At 38.5% G+C, this 21,080-nt stretch overlaps 1 protein-coding gene across 1 annotated transcript; it reads right to left on the reverse strand.

Moving 5' to 3' along the window:
• Window positions 1-3,173: 3,173 nt before the first annotated feature.
• dct (dopachrome tautomerase) lies at window positions 3,174-20,560 on the reverse strand. Its single transcript, XM_039745389.1, has 8 exons — window positions 20,184-20,560; window positions 13,289-13,588; window positions 10,768-10,868; window positions 9,586-9,752; window positions 7,189-7,365; window positions 6,491-6,626; window positions 4,381-4,582; window positions 3,174-3,944 (listed from the first exon to the last, which is right to left on the reverse strand). The coding sequence occupies exons 1-8, from the start codon at window positions 20,473-20,475 to the stop codon at window positions 3,775-3,777; spliced, it is 1,545 nt and encodes a 514-aa protein (XP_039601323.1). The 5' UTR covers window positions 20,476-20,560; the 3' UTR covers window positions 3,174-3,774.
• Between the last annotated feature and the right edge of the window lie 520 nt (window positions 20,561-21,080).

Genomic DNA, 21,080 nt, shown 5'->3' on the forward strand with positions numbered 1-21,080 from the left:
TTTACATTAACAGTAAAGTAACATATCTAGTGTGGACCTGAATGTGAAAATTATGTTAACTACTTCAGGGCTGCAGTGTGCAGTTCATAGAATGAAGAGTTCACTTTTCATTAAACTTTAGCACTTATTTAGGCTGGCTGAGTTTGTCTTAACAGAAATTCTAGAAGTTTCCCAAATTGTTGCTAGTACCCCACTTAGAATTCCACAATTACAAAGCCCTGTGCAAATGGTCTTTTAATAGCAGAGTAAAGATAATACACAAAGATCACTTGTCACATCTATGCAACACAAAACTAAACTTTTGGTCTGGGTCAGAATAAGGAGACAAAAGATAAAACTAATGGCAGTGGTGCCACCGTCACAGTTGCTGCACAGATCAATAAGAGCAAGTCAGTCATTTGCTATGGGAGCTGAATTGTTCGCAGGGTAAATTTTCCCAGGACATCACCAAGGATGTTCACGATACACCCTACCTTTCGTACAGTGCAGTTTGCAGAAGACGGGGGGGAACTTAAAAGTTGTACGAGAATTAAAAAAAAATGCAGCATTTTATTGAAGAATGCCTGTTACAATAGAAGTTAACCAGAACCAACATTCAAAACTGTTTGCATGTAAAGATGCTATTTGCATTATTTTTATTTATTTTTTTTTTTTAAAGAAGAAATTTAACCAAGACCTATATTTAAAAAAAAAAAGTCCATTTATATTGTTTTAAAGTATGATCTAAACCAGGGGACCTCAAAGTCGGTCCTGGGGGGCTCACTGTGGTTTCAGGTTTTTGCTTCTACCAGACTCATTATCAGTGGCAACTGCGAACACTAATCTCAATTAGCCTTTTTCCCCCCCCCTCTCTATTATTCTACATTAAGAAAGCACAGAGGCATGATTTTTAAATTTATGACATTGAGGAATCTCTGCTTTTGCTATTGATTTAAATGCTTAACTCACTTTTGTTGCTTTCATTATATTTTCCCCTCTGTGCAGTTTGCTCCCTTCATTGTATCTTAATAATAATTATAAACTAGCAGAACAGACACCCAGGCAAACAACCCTGAATCATGAAAGGCTGCAACTACTTTATCAGACCCATTAATTGGAAAAGAAAAGAATCGATTATAGAGATCGAAAAAAAAACCTGTAGCTACGAGGGAGTCCCCAGGACCAATGTTGAGAACCCCTGATCTAAACAAGTCCATTTATGGCTGGAAGACAATAAATACAATTTAAAAACTGTAAAATTATATAACTATTTTAAATTAGTTTCTAGCACACTCCTTAAAAACCTTAGGGGAACATTTAATGACACATTGGATCTCAACAATTTAAAAGTGGAAAACGCTTACTGAGTAATTAAGAGCAAAACAGTTAATGGAAACCAAAATTTACCAACCCATTGAGGACTGGAATCAACACCACACCAAAAAAAAATCAAAGTCAAAAATTGAAATCCCAGTCTGATCGAACTCACATGACATCACATCAACTCATAAAATTGAGTTGTGTCCATGTTCCTGTATGAACACCCAACATCTGGGTATGCTCTGGCTGAGGGCATCAGTGAGCTCCCAGATAGTCCGTGGCACTTCTTGGTAATGTCAGATGCAGAACATCCTAGACATTCAGTCAATAGCATTTATGCCTTTGTCATCCAGGAATTGCCTACACTCTGGCCACTAGGAGCAACTCTGGGCCCAATGAATCAGTACAAGGTCTGGCAATTGGATTTCATTATGGTACCCAACTGCATTCAGGATACCATTGCCTAGCATGTGGAGGTCTGTGCAATCCTCCAAGGATACACCTCCCCAGACCGTCACTGACCCACTGCCAAATCAGTCATGCTGGATGATGCTGCAGCACATTCAGTGTCTCTAGACTTGTCTGTCACATGTGCACAGTGTGAGCCTGCTGTCATGTGGGACGAGAGCAGGATGCTAATGGAAGAGCTATCAGTTGCCAATTGAGCTGCATGGTGAAGGTCTTGGGGGCACAGGTCCCAGTAGAGGATGCTGGACCCTCATGGAGTCTGATAGTTTGCATGCCATGTCCTCCATTATACAGCTGGCAGTTATTTTGTAGAATGCCTCGTGTTCCTCCTTGTACAAAGGAACAGATACTAGTCCTGCTGCTGGGTTGACACCTTTCTACAGGCCCGTGCAGCTCTCATTGTGCACTGGCCCATCTCCCTGCATCTCCTCCATGCCCTTGAGACTATGCCGAGACACCCTCAAACCTTCTTAGGACTGCATGTCTGGAAGTGCCATTCTGGATGACCTGTGCAACATGAATCTGTTACAGGTACGGCCTCTTGCTACTGGTTGTGACAAGGACACCAGCAAAACAAAAAGAAGAATCAGTCGAGAAAGAAATTGGCTGTGGCCTCCACCAGCAAATTCATTCCTTTTTGGGGGCGGTCTTGCTTTTGACTCTCCAGTGTACCAGTTGTCACTTTCAAAGCAGGTAAAGTAAATTCACAATTACTTGTGCTCCCAAACTGACAGACTGAGATCACTGAAGCTTTGACTTGGTGTTAGACTGATCAAGGGTTATATATATATATACACACTTTGGAAAATACTGCGAGAACACCAGTTTCAGCCTACGAAAAAGTAATTTTTCCAGCAGGACATGGATACCAACCCAAGACAAACCAAACCACAAGTAGATCAAAACAGAAAAGGTGGATATCATACCTGATCACCCAGACAGTACATATCAGAAGGTCCTCATTGGAAACTGCTTCATTAAGAGAGTTTCAGTATTTAAACATTGATCTCCGTGCAGGATTTGCCCTCGTCTCAGATTCCTAATCAAATTTTAGAATTTCTGTAAAAGCCAGGTGATTATCAAAGTCTTATAATTTCAAGGATGAAAGGAAGCAGCTGCTCAAGACACTAAAGGTAGAAAGGCACCCTAAAAAGCAGTAACATGTGTGGGTTGTCCAGTCAACCTAGCATATCAGGTCACTCTTACATGTAAGATTCCAGCACTCGCCCAACGTGGTGAACACTGACAGAAAGCCCACTTCACTTATTTATTGAACACTGGCTTCAAACAAAGAGGGGCTACTGTAACAAGTTTCTGACCTAGTGAAGGTAAAGGAGCGTGGTATCAGTTTAATTCTGATTATAGTTTTAAAAGCACATTTTTAAAAAAGTACAATACCCATTAAATCATTGTCATCACAGGTTTATTTCTCCAGTAGAGGTAGCACCTTTACCTAAAAAAAGGTAGGCGAGCAGTGATGTTAATGTCTGAATTTTGACCTAGCTCTCCATCTCACACAAGAGAAAATTAAATTGGATTGGTCCATAACAGCGCTTGGATTTAAAGTACATTTGGATTATAAAACTAGTTAATCAAATTTTTCTAAAATAAGTTAATCCATTCAATTGTATGACAGCTCAGAGTAATTTGACAAACTTTTGGTTTTAACATTTCTGTGGAGCGGTTGCATTAAGGCAATATAAACGCATAATCATGGCATTATGGTTTTTAATTAAGGCACCAAAGCCTAGAATACATCTAATATATTTCTAGCTTAGGTGTGAAGATAATGCAGCTAGAACCTGCAGAAACACTGCTGTTCAGTAAAAAGTTTGCAAGTATAAGGCAAAGGACTTATCAGTTTATTAAATATTATATAGGTATTCTCCACATCCCCCCCAACATTTCTAGAAAGTATAACTGATCACTTTAACTTCTAGAGTGTAGAGTACTGTGAAAATGTTTATATATAAAAAAAGTCCATAAACAAAAGGGATAATTTCAAAGCTAAGCTTCCTCTGTATATTTCTTTGTGAACTCTGCTTTAATAAGAGGTTCAAAACCTTCTCTCTGTTTTTTCTTCAGAAAGAGGAACAGCAATAGGAGCAAGAGGAGAAGGCCCAGTAAAGCACCACCAACCGTGGAGCCTATCAAAACAACTTTTGCAGAAGTAGTATCTGAAGAGAAAAAAAAAAACACACATTAAGAGTCAATGACAAAAGCAAACCTCAATTTATGGTGTTTTAATGCATCTCAATGCAGCAGACCGATTTAACTTTGTGCATTTTACAGCCCTACTCAACCCCCCCCCCATTTAAGAATGTATGGTGCAACAGGGTAACAAGGCTTTATATGGAAGTACTGTACTAAAGGTCTAACATTTTCCTCTCAGTTTGATTCATTAACAATATGCAGAAATGTAGACAGGAGCTACCTTAGGCACATTGTACCTTTTCAAAATTAGTCTGTCAAAAGGACAAAACATTAAAGTATACCAAAATTTAAAAATGTCCTGCAGTCTAAGATAATGTTAAAGTGAGCTTACACTGCATCTTGGCATGGAAACATATATCTAAACAAGCACATTGAATCTTGAGGATCTAAAATGTTTACCAGAAATAGATGCAGCATAGGAGTATCCCAACTGTTCAGAGTTAACAAAAATATCTTCATTGGTTACAGGTGGGAAGAAAGGCACCATGTTGTACTTTCTGTTGTGACCTATGGGAGCTAGTTGCTCAGGCCAAGTTGAATCGGCTGGAGCAAACGTCTTCATCCATTCTTCAAAAATTGCATCAGTATAGGCATGCAGAACCTGGGAGAAGGAGTAAAGCAATTTATTGAAACATTGATTCTCTTACTCAAATGTCATTGTCCGAGACTTTTAACTATTCCTTCAATTCATTCTTTAGTTTTTCTGAAGACAAATAGGAAGTATTTTGGTTATTTCAGTTTAGAACATGGAACTGAACAAGGCTGTCAAGTATCCAAAGCTGCTTCCATTTGTGGTCAGAATTGTTTACCTGCACAAGCTTATTGACTTGAGCAATAGCCCTTTAATTGAGGACAATCTGGACCAAACCTAAATTTGCACAAAACAGTAAAGAGATTCCCACACTACATCATAGAAAGCCGTTTGTCTAGAAACAAAACGTCTGGGAGAGTACAGAACTTCCAACTAGCAGTGGACATTTGACAATAGTTGCCCGCCTTTAATGAATCCAGTTTGGTCTTGTGATAAAGAACACTTTCAATTTTTTGGCCAACACTTTCTTTGAAAAAGACCATGTCATTTTGGAATTGCAAAGAATAATGAATATCCTTTGAAATGTGTCCAGTGATTGACACTGATCATAGGCGTGGGGTAAAATACTATAATCTTTTGCTTCTTCAAGCCTAGCTAGCATTAATGTAGCAAGTTTTGTAGACATCCTTTAAATCTGGATAACCATATGGACCTGTAGCTTTCCTACAGGAGAATTTCTAGAATCCTAAATGTTAAGCCCAAGTGGTTTTTCACCCGCAGTTACTCTACAAGCAGTTTGATAAGTTAGGACAATTTTAATCTACTGAAGGAGGTATTAACAGGACCTGGTTCATTACATGGATATTTATATATTCCTTACATTAGCAATTTCTTTATGCTTATTAAAATTGTCCCTTTTGCATTACTTGTAAAAAGTGACACAACTTGATTAGTACCATTTCTTCTGTAGTCAAAAATTTGTTTGTAGAGAGTCTTAATATAATTGGTTAGGTGACCATGAACTGTCAATTTTCTAAATGGAAGACAGAATTATCAATATTTCGAATTTTGCTGTTATTCTATTGCAGAGTTACCAGTTGGTTAAAGTCAACTAAATGGACACATCACATTTACAAGAATTAAAAAATTGGCAAAAAAAAAAAAAATGTTTCTGCCAACAAGGAAATTGTCAATTCACAAAGAACCAAGATTAGCACCCTTTGTTAAGTGCAAGATTATGGCAGCTATGTTGGATAACGTAGCAACAACTGTTGGATAAGGTCTAGCATGCAAGTAAAATCCTTTCATGAGATTTACACAAGCTTATATTTAAACATTTATAATTCAGTTTGAATAATAACTCCTATCAAAGTTCAGTACATAGAGGACTATTAGTTTCATTTAAGATTTTAAACCTTTAAAAGTACTTCAGAATCCACCATTGTCTCAGCACCTCTTGGAAGGAATGACTTGAAACAGATGTAAATTGGCTCCACATAATAAACATTGGCCTTGAAAGGCTCACATACCCCTTCCAAACAAATTTGATTTATTTCAATACACGAGTGTTTGTACAATCAACTAATGCTCTTTTTGAAGCAATTTCCCCACCAAGGAATTTTCCTGCATTCTGTGCAAAAACTAAAACCTTGAGTGGCGTTTTGTCAGACGGTTTGCTGTACCTACATGTACTTGGATGAGGATAGTTTATTTCCGATCATGTCAGAATAGACCAAAGAACGGGGCAATAAGGAGCTGCAATTCTTCCTAGCAATAAGTACAAAATAGGAAGAAAATTATAGAACTCTAGTGCATTACAGGAAACCTGTAGAAAACTAAAGACCATCACAAAAGGTAAACCACAAAGACAGCAACTGTATATTTTTATTTTACAGTAATGATATGAGTTGGCAATACCACATTTTGTATTGCCATAACAACCCATATCCAAAATATTCAACAGTCAAGGCTACTTACCACAAATATAGGGTCATTGGCTGCAGAATGTGACAAAGCACTGGTCCCATTAAGAAAGGAATGTACTAAGTTATGAAGGCTCATCATGGAGGAATCCAGTTCACCGTCTGGTTTATCAAACCCTTCAAGTGCATTTCTAGAGGTACAGCACATAAAACAAAGCATACCTGTTATTAGCCTTTGGTTCAATCAAAAGTAAGTAAGTACCTTTTTTTTTTTTTTTTTTACTTGACACCTACAGGTCTCCATACAAAAAAGCCAATAAGTCACAATAAAATTTGCAATACCGGTATTTAAAAATTTTGCATGAAGTCTGACTAAAGTGATGGGTAGCATTAAAATATGGACACAAATGTACTTGCCCGTTAGGGTTTTTGCAATCAAAGAATTGTTGGTTATAAAGTTAAGAACTTTCCATGTTCAACATTAAGCCAAAGCTTCTCTACATACATAGAAATGAATTCTGAAATAAAAAATGTTAAGGTATTGAGAATACCCACAGAAAACCTAGCAAGCAATACATGCAATATTTTTCCGCCAACCTTGTAAGCAACTTTGAAATAAGGAACTCCTGTTAACATAACATGCCTGGCCTATAAAAGTCCTTCAGTAAATCTAGCACCTTGACACAGCTTTGTATAAAGACATCCATAGGTGTTAAGGATATACTGTAGACCATTCACAGAATCATCCACTACCTAAAGCTGAAAGTAGAATTTGAGAAATAGGGTGGGTTATCAAAGTCTCCAATGGAAAGACAACTTCGCACATCCTCCATCGTTGGCAGGCGAACGTCCTTCTGTAGAGGGCGTCTCTGAAGAAATCCCTCATTTGTGCCATTGCACAGAGTTACCAGTCGGTTGTAGTCATCTAAACTGATGAGAGAAAGGAAAAAAAAAAAAATGAACATATGAACACAAATAAGGCATATTGTACAGCTCAATGTTACCTCAAGTTCAAAGACTGAAAACCATTTATCAGGTTTTCTAAAGCAAGCTGCGGAAGGAACTATTAGGATAATATGCTATGCTAAATATTACCAAAGAATCAAGTCATAGGCTTTAGGATCACTTTTGGGGGAGAGGGAAGTAAAGAGGCTTAAGCATGTAGTGAGCAAATTGCAACATCTTCAATTTCAGCTGCAAACCTCTCTTGGATAGTAACTTAAGGAATGGAAGCTCCTAATTATATTGAGATGAACAGACCAGGGAGGTCATTGCCCTTCACTCCATCGCCACAATTCTCATTTACCCAAGGAGCTACAAAAGCAAAAAAATTCACTCCTTATTCAAATATAGCTGCTTTTCCTTCAAATTTCATGAGAATACACTCTGCAACCAAAGACATACTTTAAGCTCGGTCACTGCAAAAGATGTGGAGTTATTACTACCAGCATTAATTAGAGTGGGGGCCCTAAAGTAAAGTCTTTAGTCCATATGATCTCAATGTTAATATGTAAAAATACTGCTTTGCAAACAATGCCTGTGTCAGCTTTTCACATTAGTAGCTTGGTACACTTTTGTTTGAGACCAATGTACACATTAGCAGCCCTAAACTACAAGGCCCAAAAAGAAAGAATTGGCATATGCATTAAAGGTAAATAGAAATTTCTATCTGCAGCAACTGTACAGTATGGAAATTTTGTCCAAATACAAAAGACTTGTTCACAGGAAAGCTCTCCAGGGCAAATGAGGTTAAATGAAAATTGCACCATCTACAGCAGAGCTCAAGAGAACTGGTTATAAGATAACTGTACAACCCTTTGACCTAAAAAAGTATTCAATTCAGCAAAAGAACTTTAGTCCTGCACATTCACTACCCAGTTTAAAATCTGAGGCAATATGCAGCAGCACGAGAATCCAATATGCATGGTGCCCTAATACTAATCATTCATTTGAAAGATTATGCATCCCGACAGTATAGGATTAATCATATTCCGTCCCATAGTTTAAAAAACACACCACACACATTAAGCAAGCCAAATATGCTCTCAAAGTTTGCTAATCAAGTGTTTGCCATACGGTTTTAGCAGTCCCACTGACTGCAAGTCTCAGATCTTGAGTGGCCTGCCATTAAGGGCAGACCTACACATGTGCCAAAGGGAACAGTTTGAAAATAGCTGCTCCACAGGTTTATTTCACCACCATTTAGAAAGTGGAGGAGCTACTTAAGCCTTGTCCATAACATTGCAAAAATGCAAAGCTTCTGTTCATTTAATTAGGGCCATGTATAGTGTTATATTAAAAGGGATTCATTTCACCATCATTTAAATTGCTCAAATGTGAAGCAAGAATTACAACTGGACAACCAACATTATGTAAATACATTCTCATGTTTTGAGTGCATAAAGTGATAAAGGTGGCAATATATGTCATTTTGCCAAAAGCAGTGGAATACTCCCCACTTTAAGTTAAACTATGCAGAATTTTAAATAGGAGCTATACACAACCCTATACTGAAATTCAAGCCCTGGTGAAATGCAATTTGATGTTTAAGTACATAAATGTAGTAGAGACCAATCCATGGGGTTCTGTTCAAAAACAATGCCCACCATTCTCTAAATAAAAACAGACCATTTTAAGGTTTAAAAAAAAAAAAAAAACCCCCACACACTTCATTTCATTTTACACTTCCTAAAGAAAGCTTGAACAGCACATCTCTCTAAGTAATCAAACAGATTTAAATATTGAAACATTAGTCTTGCAATTTAAAATCTTCTCCACAACTAAGCTTCATGGACCCAAATCCAGGATAAATACTGTACTGTACTGTAGTTCATCCTATTATATTGTTACACCCAATCTATAATAGCTTTCTAACACTTAAATTCAGGTGGGTGTTTGTTTAACTGGAGTATTTTTAAAATGTGCTTACACCTACAAAGGTGCATTCATTTTAAGTTACTGTTGCTGGATATGGTTAGTAATTAACAGGACAGGATACAGGTTGCATTCCCAGTGCAGCTCTTTATCTTCCACGAAGTATTTTCTTCTATCACTTACTATGACTGATGCAAATAGAGTCCCAAAAGTAAGTGCAAAGCGCTTCTGAGCATATTAACTGTTAGACCATTTAAGAATACATGTAGAACTAACCTGTTACAAACAATCTCCCATTTGGAGAATCTGGAATTGGGGCTGATTAAATTTGGATCATCCTGATGTGGTCCTCCTAGCAGCAAATCTGTGCAAACATCACATTCATTTTTTCCTGTTGCAAAATTCCAGTAGGGTATGGCGAAGTTGTCATTCCCACTCAGCCTCTACATTTATAAAAAAAACCACACACCACACCTTGTAGTTATTAAAATTAAGGACACCTGCAAATGTAAATGGAAAAGTTTGCAAAGTAAAAGGGAAGGGAGAACTTTTTAAAATTCAGTTATGGATTTCTTTGAAACCCAAGACCAAACAAATTCTCTGCATTCATAAAAGTCATACAAGGAAAAACTAACGCAAATCACTGAGAGGGTAAAATGTTCCAAATTTGCATAATCAGAACGGTGACAACGTAATTGGAGCCCCTTAACACTGCTCAAGTAAAGAGCACTGGAGAGGACCTGAAAAGTATCATTTGGGATTAAACAAACATTCTCACATCTTTAAACACACTGCAGCAAACCCCTCTGCCAAAGCTACACTGGTCACATACACTAGTGAATATAGAAGAGCAAACAAGGCATAACAACCACAAAACTCGATTACATTCACACATGCACCATTTCAAGCACTAGTAGGCTATACCAGAAAGGGTCAGTTTTAAAACAGATAGGGGATCCCATGTAACTGGGGGATCATTCCAAATCTTGCTGCAAGAAATAATTCCTCCAATCAATGCGACCTTGTGACAGAGTGCAAGCTGGAACCACAATTTCCACACTGACAAGTTTAAATTCACTTAACATGTGCTAAAAATAAATTCCCACTGAATAAAAATTACAAGGCAGAGATTTCACAGGGTGGTAGAGGATAAGTAACTACACCAGTAAAACCAAATTAGTCAGTTCTAAACTTAGTACCAGTGGCATGTAACATTTAAATTTGCCATAAGATGAACATACCAAACTAGTGCAAAAAAACTGAAGCAAAGAGGGAAAAGGTTGCTTACAATATAAAATTCAAAGCTTAAGAGTCCAGTTTGCAAAGAAAAACAGAGCAAATGCCAAAGGAGGCCATGAAAATGTGGGGAAACAGGGATTGACAATCTTATGTTTAACAAGATTTACTAAACTGAAACCACCAATTTGCAGAAATAATTCAAAAATGTTTTACTTATACCTGAAGATCTCTCTCCAGCAGCAAAAGATGATATCTGTGCCACGTAATGAAAGCAGGTCCTTGGTGAGAAAAGTCAATAGCTTTAAACGGACGACCAGGTCCTAGAGGGAGCAAGGAAATAACATGAAATAAAGGCAGCTATTCCAACATTAAAATTTGAATAGGAGCAGTTTAAACAATATCTATGTATTCATATTTCAAAGCCAACACCACACAAAAAAAAAACACACCCTGGAGTTTATACAGTTTAAACAATTACTGTAGCCCTTAAAGTTAACATTTACCTCAAATTACTTCAGTATTAGAATACAGTTGTAAGAGTATTTGTGCCATATAATTTTTAAAAGATTCCAATAATACTTCAAACAGGAAAATTAAAGACAATTGTAAGTTCATGGAGACTGCACAACAGGCACTGCAGAAACATATGTAGCTGGCAAGATTAAAGGTTTCCAGCACCAATAATACATAGAGCAGACTTCTACCACCAGAGCCAACATACATACAGTAGATAGATAAATTATTAATACCAAGGAGAAATTCACATAATCCAGCAGCAGTATACCGATACCAAAAAACAAAAAAAACAAAAAAAACCCACAATATTAAATTAAAGAGTAATAAAAAATGCATGTAAAGGCAGATAATAACTTTGACTAATGTTAACATTTACTCCCCTGGGTGGAACTGAAGAGTCGCATAGTGTGGGGGAGGAACAATCCTCAGTCTGTCACTGAACATACTCCTCTGCCTGGAGATGGCACTGTTAAGTGGACTGCATCAACAGTACTACAGAATCCAAATATTCTAGAAATGTGTACCGAAGTGACTTTAGCACTATAAATCACAATACAATTTGCAGAATTGGAAAATTACTCCCAATAAGATCAAAAACAAACAACTTTAAATATTAGTCTTATAAAGAGGTCTCAATGGCAGTACTGTGTTCCTTTGTAAATTTCATAACTGACCAAGACTTATAGAATATAACACAGATGTAACTATACAAGTACCTACAGTGTCTACTACTGCACTATACCTGCTCTGCCAAGCAGAAAAAAAAAAAAGATTGTTAATCTGTGGCATTAACCACAAATTTTAAACGCAACATTTCACAGAAATAATGCGAATGTTCTTAAACTAAAAATCACAAGGGCAGGTACCAGACTAGAGGAAATCCATACAGAAGGCAACATTTGTCTGGGTACTTTTTTTTTTATATAAACCTCACATGCCACTTCAGACCCCTTTGAATACACTCCAAAGAAAAGTTAATCTTTTTGGATTAAAACTAAAGGATTAATATGCAATTTATGCATGTGACCAGGTTCTACTGCTTAATACTGGAGAGTAGACACCATTTCAATTGCACTGTAGACCACAGTACAAGTTACCTTAAAGAGTTTACTCAAAATGGGGAGAAGGTAAAACCAACCTCTGAATCCTTTTCCTGAGGAAGTTAGGCAAGTCATCTCTGCCAGACGCACAATACAGGTAATACCCAAAATCTTCTAAATAGCCTAATATTTGCTTTTTAGCCCAATAAACAAACCTATCATGTTACCACAGAAAAATGTAAACATACAAAATGCAAGTCAAACCAGGTTTAACCCCCCATATATGCCACTCAAAAGCAGCTTTGTGGAATATTCAGCAATCATTGTTCAGCTATTCTACCAAAAGGCACACAGCTGAAACAACTTACTAGCAATACAGCTGGGTCAAAAAGCTAGAGTAAGCACCAAGGCCAACTTTCTGGTTGAGGTTAGTATAATTGAGGGGGGATTTCTGGACAAGGCTCAACATATTTAAAAGATTTCCAAACTCCGCTTTACAAAGTAACTTCACTAATCAGATCATTTAGTTTACTTTGCCAATCATGAATACAAATAGACAATTCTACAATATAACCGACTTTAATTCCTTAGAAGGCTGGCGTCTTTCAACAGCTGCAATAAGATAAGGCACGAAGCTAGACAGTTCAACATCTGTGGCAGAGCGATGGGCGCTGAGCAGGCTCCTGTCAATCATGGAGAATCCACTACATCTGCTGAACAGGATCATCTCCAGACAGAACAGCAGCTTCAGCAATAGACTGCTGTCCCTGTCCTGCTCCACTGACAGACTGAGGAGATCGTTCCTCCCCCACACTATGAAACTTTTCAGTTCCGCCCGGGGGGTAAATGTTAACATTATACAAAGTTAGTCTGTTATACCTGCATTTTTATCACTTATTTAATATTGTTCTTTATGTATGCTGTTGGAGTATGTAAATTTCCCCTTGGGATTAACAAAGTATATCTATCTAGATGGCTAACAATTTTGCTCCAAGTTATAAGCAGTACTAAAAGTGTTCTTGCACTTTGCAGTCTTAGATTCATCCTTAATCTTCTGATACATTCATTGGTTCATCTACAGTGCAACCCCTAAGGAAGCAAATTTGGGAGAGCAAAGGGGACACAAATTTATTAATTTGTTGAGGCAGTTAAAATCTGCAGTATTTTGAAAAACAGTTATATACCTAGAAGAGTATCCCTCACAGAGTAGTAGTGGAGCCACACAAAGTAATTGTAGACGGACACATTTGCAATCTGAGGTTCTGTTCCATTTGGCCCCAGTAAGCTCAACCAATGCTGTGTGGCAATGACATAGTCTGGATGGATGGTACTTTTTGCTAGGTCAAGAAGATTTAGAAACTCTTCAACCTCTTCTGCGGTCAAAGAAAGAATGTCCCGCCTTACAACTGGAACTTTTCTTTGCTGACAATCTAAACCAGTCCATCCAAATTTGCACTCTCCGCAGTTGAAGCCAGCAAAGTTTCCTAAATGGGAAAGGAGAAGAGAAAGAGTGACCAAACAAATACTTTAAAAATTTCTCAAAACTTCAGCTTAGGCTGAACAAGTTCTTCTATAAGCACTCACAGAAATTAATTACAAGTTACTACAAGACACCAGACTATGGTACAGGTAAATATGGTTTACTTATGGCATGTGTCACAGGACAACTGGCATGATGGTTCAATAGATTTACTACTTGAATGATGTATGGCATAAACAAGAGAGCACAAACTAGTTACGGACACTAGATGGGTTCTCAACGTCTGCAGTTGCTGCATAGTCTCATTCCAAAAAGTTTTAACAATTAGAAGCCAGGCCCAACAAACTTATTGAAGGCAACAAGCCATATAATTAAAAGCACTAAGACAAATTTTTCATTGTAGATTTTTTCTGAGTACATTATACGTGTTGCATGGTCTTGGACAGATTTGTACCCCTTGGTCATTTCCTGTTCATTTATTTCAAATGATATTCAGATACTTCATGATGCATACAGTTTAGAAAGACATTTTGAGAGCTGGCGTTTAGTTTGTGGTTTGCATCTAAATACATGGCTAGTTAAGAAAACCAACAACTAAAATTTTAAAAACACAACTACTTAAAACTAAGATTGGCAAGTAAACGTTTCAAATCAACAAAGTTTACTAAAACCAAGCAAAAACAGTATACGTTACTTAAGCAGTACATAAGTGGGTTCTAGATACAAATTTGGTTCACACAAAAACCTGTAGTTATTGCGGATCTGCAAGATTGAGGAGGAATAACCCTGTACAAGGGTTAGTGTGATGGCTCTGCTGCAGCCAAGCTTAATCCAATACATACTATAGCATATATATACTATATATATATACTCTTAACTAAATACAAACGTTGTAGTTTAACTTTAAACAAAATTAATGTTGGCAACACCAAGACAGACAATTAGATGTTGGCTTACTGGACCTACGAGTTTAGAAAGATCTTGAAATGGAAAGAATTCTGTAATATCCAACAGTTTTACTGGACAGGGTAAAGTAAGGAATTCACACAATTTAAAAAATGTCTTAATGTCTAGGAAAATGTTGCAAGTTTGTATCATTCCTACATAACTTTGGATTCACTAAGAATGTAAACAGCTAAGCAGTCAAAGTCCCAGTCCCATCACCACTAGAACACATCTGTAGATTTCAAAAATTTACAAAGATAGATTTATAAGCTTTGGAATGAATGACTCAGGTAACGTTTTACTTAATCAACCATCCTATTCATTTATTAATATTGTCCGTTACAACAGCATTGGTAGTAAAGGGACACTTTCATTATGCAATATCTTTACTTTATCCTCAAATATTCACATTTAAGTTGTGCAAGAAATGCTGCCCTTTTGCAGAAACAAAGCTCCACTAGTGTACTAGTCCTTGCATGCTATTTATTTGTCTACTAATCACTAACACTCTCTGCAAATAAACAGTAGGTTTATCCATGGAGACATCAAATCTGAAACCATTAACAAGGTTTGTGTTCAAGAACCTTGAACACTAAATTGTTTTTAGCACCAGGCTTCCGATGGCCATTTCCAATAGTAGTCACACTTCAAGTTGCTCTGTACCTGTTCAAGAACTTGGAAGCTAGAAAGATGTTACAGCAACCATTTAGATTAAGAATTAAAGAAACACTTTTTTAATCAGAGTATAGCATAAAGTCAATGAAACTTATGAGATATTAATCTAGTCAGTTAAGTAGCATAGGGGGTTGTTAATCAGTTTCAGCTGCTGTGGTGTTAATGAAATTAACAACAGATGCACTAGAGGGGCAACAATGAGATGACCCCCAAAACAGGAATGGTTTAACAGGTGGAGGCCACTGACACTTTTCCCTCCTTATCTTTTCTGACTGTTTCTTCACTAGTTTTGCATTTGGCTACAGTCAGTGTCACTACTGGTAGCATGAGGCGATACCTGGACCCTACAGAGGTTGCACAGGTACAGTAGTCCAACTTCTCCAGGATGGCACATCAATACGTGTCAATGCCAGAAGGTTTGCTGTGTCTCCCTGCACAGTCTCAAGGGCATGGAGGAGATTCTAGGAGACAAGCAGTTACTCTAGGAGAGCTGGAGAGGGCCATAGAAGGTCCATAACCCATCAGCAGGACCAGTATCTGCTCCTTTGGGCAAGGAGGAACAGGATGAGCACTGCCAGAGCCCTACAAAATGACCTCCAGCAGGCCACTGGTGTGAATGTCTCTGACCAAACAACCAGAAAGACTTCATGAGGGTGACCCAAGGGCCCCATGTCCTCTAATGGGCCCCGAGCTCACTGCCCAGCAGCATGCAGCTCGATTGGCATTCGCCATAGAATACCAGAATTGGCAGATGCACCACTGGTGCCCTGTGCTTTTTACAGATCAGAGCAGGTTCACCCTGAGCACGTGACAGAAGTGAAAGGGTCTGGAGAAGCCATGGAGAACATTATGCTGCCTGTAACATCATTCAGCATGAGCAGTTTGGTGGGGGGTTAATGATTGCCTGGGGAGGCATATCCATGGAGGGTCACACAGACCGCTACAGGCTTGACAAAGGCACCTTGGCTGCCATTAGGTATCAGGATGAAATCCTTGGACCCATTGTCAGACCCTATGCTGGTACAGTGGCTCCTGGTGCACGACAATTCCTGGCCTCGTGTGGCGAGAGTATGCAGGCAGTTCCTGGAGGATGAAGGAATTTATACCATTGACTGGCCACCACACTTTCCTGACCTAAATCCAATAGAACACCTCTGGGACATTATGTTTTGGTCCATCCAATGCCACCAGGTTGCACCTCAGACTGTCCAGGAGCTCAGTGATGCCCTGCTCCAGATCTGGGAGGAGATCCCCCACAACACCATCTGTCATCTCATTAGAAGCATGCACCGATGTCAGGCATGTATACAAGAACACAGGGGCCATACATAGTGCTGCGTACAATTTTCAGTTGCTGCAATTAAATTTTGTCAAAATGGACTAGCCTGCCACAATTTTTTCACTCTGATTTTTGGGGCGTCTTTGAATTCAGGGCTCTGTAGGTTGATCATTTTCATTTCCATCAAACGATGTGGCATCCTTTCGTTCCTAACACATTACCCAGTCTATATCAGTATAGATATCCAGGAGGATTTCTTTTTCCCATTGAGATCTGATGTGTTTTCAAAGTGTTCCTTTAATTTTTTTGAGCAGTTTACTTGATTTTTCTCCATTTCATAAAGTTTACTAACCTTTCTGAAAACAAGTTTTAAAGTTGGCATTATGTTAGAGTGTAGCTTGATAGGCAAGCATTGCAAATTAATCCACTTAATATAACCTGCAGAATAAACTCTCACTAGGAAAAAAAACATATCCCAGGACACTGTTGTCTTAGCACTATGACTGCACAAGTCCAATTACTTTGCTGTGACAAAATGTATGTTAGATTGTCAAATTAGACTAATCCTGCTTCAGCAGGAGACCTGTGATGGCTTTTCACTCTGCCTCCAGTTTGGCTTCTGCCTTGTACTTGCTATTGTACAGACAGATTAGCTCCCTGTACCATCAAAACTAGAAACTGTCAGTGACTGGACTGAAGTTTACATTTGTTAACTTTAGGCATGTATCTACCAACTCAGGCGTGAGGTGGGGTCTTGGTCCTATCTCAGCTCTGACAACTTCTGAGCAGTAGTAAGTTAACAATCCAGCTAATTTAAACAATTTCTACTGCCAGCTGAATAGTTCATTCTTGCATCTCATGTTAAAACAAGCATGTTTCTATACCATTCTCAAACTTTCTTAATCGGTTTAATTTGGAGGAAGGCCAAATCTGGCAGGATCAGACAACCCTAGACAGGATCAACATAGGACAAAATTATAATTGCCAATTAAGATACACCTTCACAATAGAGGATTACCCAAAGAAAACCCATGCAGACATTGGAAAAAGTGGACTTCTAAAGATTGTGACAAGGAGGATTTCCACAGCAACTTATTCCCATTTCTTTAAACATCAAGAATTAAGCCACATTCAGAGAGTTGCAAGTGTGACAAATGAAGTACTCACGCTTTTGGCTAACTTGTCCCTGTTCATTGACAATTAGGTATATGGTTTAGTTTTGAAAGAATTACAAAAACAAATTGAAAAATCTATTTTACAACGTCCTCCAAAATTAAGTGTAAAATCCACTCCAGAAATGACAAAAGGCAAAGCTCTATTCATATCCATTTAATTTGTTCACTATTTTCATGCTGCTTAACCTGATGATGATGATGATGATCATCAGTGTTGGGGTAACACATTAAGTAATGTGCATTAAGTGTAGCCTAATGCATTACTGTTTGACAAAAAAAGTACATTACTAGAAGCTTATTCCTACCAAAGTATTGCTTCTTTAACCCCACAAGCATGTTGCCTCCAGGTGTCAGTGTAATATTGTGACCGGTGACAATGAGCTAGTGGTTAAGCACTGGTGTAGCATGCAATCGAAGTAAACTTTTTTCTGTTTAATCCACCATGTGCTTATCTGCTTGGTTTAAGGAGCCAGTGATTATTACAGCAAATGGAGTCGTTAGTACACGAGTCCTTTTCAGGGCTCAGTCACACAGCCAGGCAGAAGAGTCTGCTGCATGTTGTCCAATATCAAACCTATTGAAAGGTGCTTGTTTAGTTTTCATCCAGCTATTTGCCATTGATATTCTGAAACTACACAACTGTTGTTCATACAACAACTCTTCAGAGCCTCTTACTGGGTTGGTATTTAAAAAAAAAAAAGTTTCAAACATTTCTTCCCCCTCCCAAGATCCAACATTTACATCCAGAGGCGTAAAAATTAATATAACCAAACTTAAGTCAAGTTTTGTACTTTTATGGACTTTAAATATTTGAAATCCAGCCCAATAGATCCTGAAAGAAAGCATAGTCATTACATCACAATTATGCAATTTTACCCAAAACAAATTAAAACATTTTTTCCTGGTTCTCATACAATAAAATAGCATGTGAAATCCTTACACCTCAAAAAGGCACCTTTAATCCATCCATCTACATATACATACTGTAAACCTATAGCTAACAAATGACAAACCACAGACTACCCTTCAGCAGTACAAAATAAATCCTGCTCAGGGTTAAACCTGGAAAGGTTTACTAACTGAACTGAATAATACTGATGAACTTTAAATTATATCTTTAACAATATTTATTACAGTACTTGTAGGGATTTGCTCAAACTATTTTCCGATTTACATTAAACATTGCATTCTACAAAGAAATTCAAGGAGGGAAGGCAACATCCATTCATCCATTTCCCAACCCGCTGAATCCAAACACAAGGTCACGGGGGTCGGCTGGAGCCAATCCCAGGGCACAATGCAGGAACCAACCCCAGGCAGGGTGCCAACCCACCACAGCGGAATGTAACAGGGTTTACAAATATTCCATGCGTTATTAAATTTTCACACCATCCAAACTTTTGTCAGTCTACGGCACTGGCGTTGTGCTGGATGTTTAGAGCACAGCTTATGAGCGTCCACATCAGTGCCCTCTGTTGCACAGCAGCAAAATCCACTGAGGCACCACTCGCATAGCTTCAAAGACAACTTCAGTTACAATGAACTAGCAACCAGTTTGTGATCACTTGTAGGGAAGGAAGTGCTATTGTGTGGCAGGTTATCGTGGGGTTTGTTCAGAACTGCATTTTTATTATTAAATACAATTAAGTGTAGAGGCCACTGTCTATTGCAAGCACACTAATCCCATCGCAAATTGTGTAAAATAATATATGCCATTTACTAAGCTAGTGTAACAAAAGTTGTGTTGGACCTAATAAAAATTCATGCAAGCAGCTGCACTTGGATTAATAAGACACTTCTATTTGACATGTCAGCAGGTTGGTTCTGGGTAGTAGCTGGAAGCCACCCCTTTGTATTGTGAGGCCCAGGACCCTTGGACTTCAGATCCCTCACTGCGCTAAGTTACCCCACATGATTTGGGAGAGGGAGGCCGAGATGGACTCTGATAAAAATCAGTTGTGGAGACTAAAGGGGACCCTCACCACCCGCAAGGTGAGGCGATTTGGTGCAACGTCAGTTTAACATTTATTCTGTTTAAGATCCGCAAACCGCTACTCTGCTCACCGGTGTCTCATTTTTACTACTTCATGCAAGGTGTTAAACTTTTCTAGAAGACTGCTGGTTTTCTACCGACACCAATTTAGCGACTGTTAGTAATGAAAATTTCATCACGCTCAAGATTTAGAATCCACAACGTCTAACTCTTGTTTATCTTGAAAGCGACGTACAGATTAGACAGGAAATCGCAATCTGGTCCGATTTCACCTTGTGTGCGTTCACCAAATCATCTATTTCAGTAAGTTATCTAGAAATAACAAAGTGTTCCACGCTGATGTTTCGTGTTCTGTATTGTACATTTCTCTCCTTGCAGTTACGTGTTCGTTTAGTTAACTAAAATATGAACAGCATTTCCCGAGTTTCTTAGATGCTACACAATAACGAACTTCATAGCGTAATCTTCGACAGCACACCATCTTTATGCGAGGCGCACTACGAGAATACAAGAAGAAAGAAATACCACTCACCCACGCAGCGACAAGTTTGGTTAAAGAATTTCAGCGGCCACCTCTCACGATCATCCACGTTGCGCAGCGTGTACGGGCCACTCCACGGTTTGTCATCAACGCTGACCTCAAGGCAGCTGCCTCTCCCCACCAGGACGCCACACACATTTGACGGATCAGGACCGAGAGGCGGGCAACAGCGCTTCGAAACAATCGCTTCTACCGTCGCACAAGCGCGCGGAAACTGCGCGTTCACGGCAACGCAGCTGAGCCCTAGAGCTACGAGCAGCGATCGCCACCAGCACGTCTGCATGACAGAGTCGACCGAAGACACGAAAACAACTGACTGAAAGTTTGCTTGTTTCCGATGTTTAATGCCGCATTACTAAAGTGTTGTTAATTAGGCGAGACTGAAAGTAGCTTTATATGTTGGCACAAAGGGCTAATTAAGGGGATTAGACCAAAAACTTGCCTCGTGGTCGAGCACCTGACAGACATCTCACAGAAATGACAGTGAAAGGGAGGGGGCAGAGGGCGAAGGGTTTGCGTTGATTTAAACATCTTGCATATATTCTTAGGTCATGTTAATTCCATATGAACAGGATGTCAAAAGCTGGATTGTGTTATTTATAAATGGTCTTTGTTTAGTTTCGTGTGCTTCGTTTTTTATTGCCAAAGGCGTTTCTCTGTACTTCGCTCTCTGATTTATCATTGATTACTGCAGTATTATTGTCACTAGAACTATTTTCATTGCTGTTAGTATTAAAATTAATATTGGTATTTTATTACTCAGTATTTGTATACACCACATGTACAATACCATTAGCCAATTAAATATTAGGTATTTTCACAAAAGCTAACGTGATCAACTATTCATAATATTTGATCGCTAGTGTTTGAGGGGTGGGACCCATGTGG

This window comes from Polypterus senegalus, chromosome 2 (assembly GCF_016835505.1).
Source record: "Polypterus senegalus isolate Bchr_013 chromosome 2, ASM1683550v1, whole genome shotgun sequence".
In the NCBI taxonomy this organism is placed as follows: Eukaryota; Metazoa; Chordata; class Cladistia; order Polypteriformes; family Polypteridae; genus Polypterus; species Polypterus senegalus.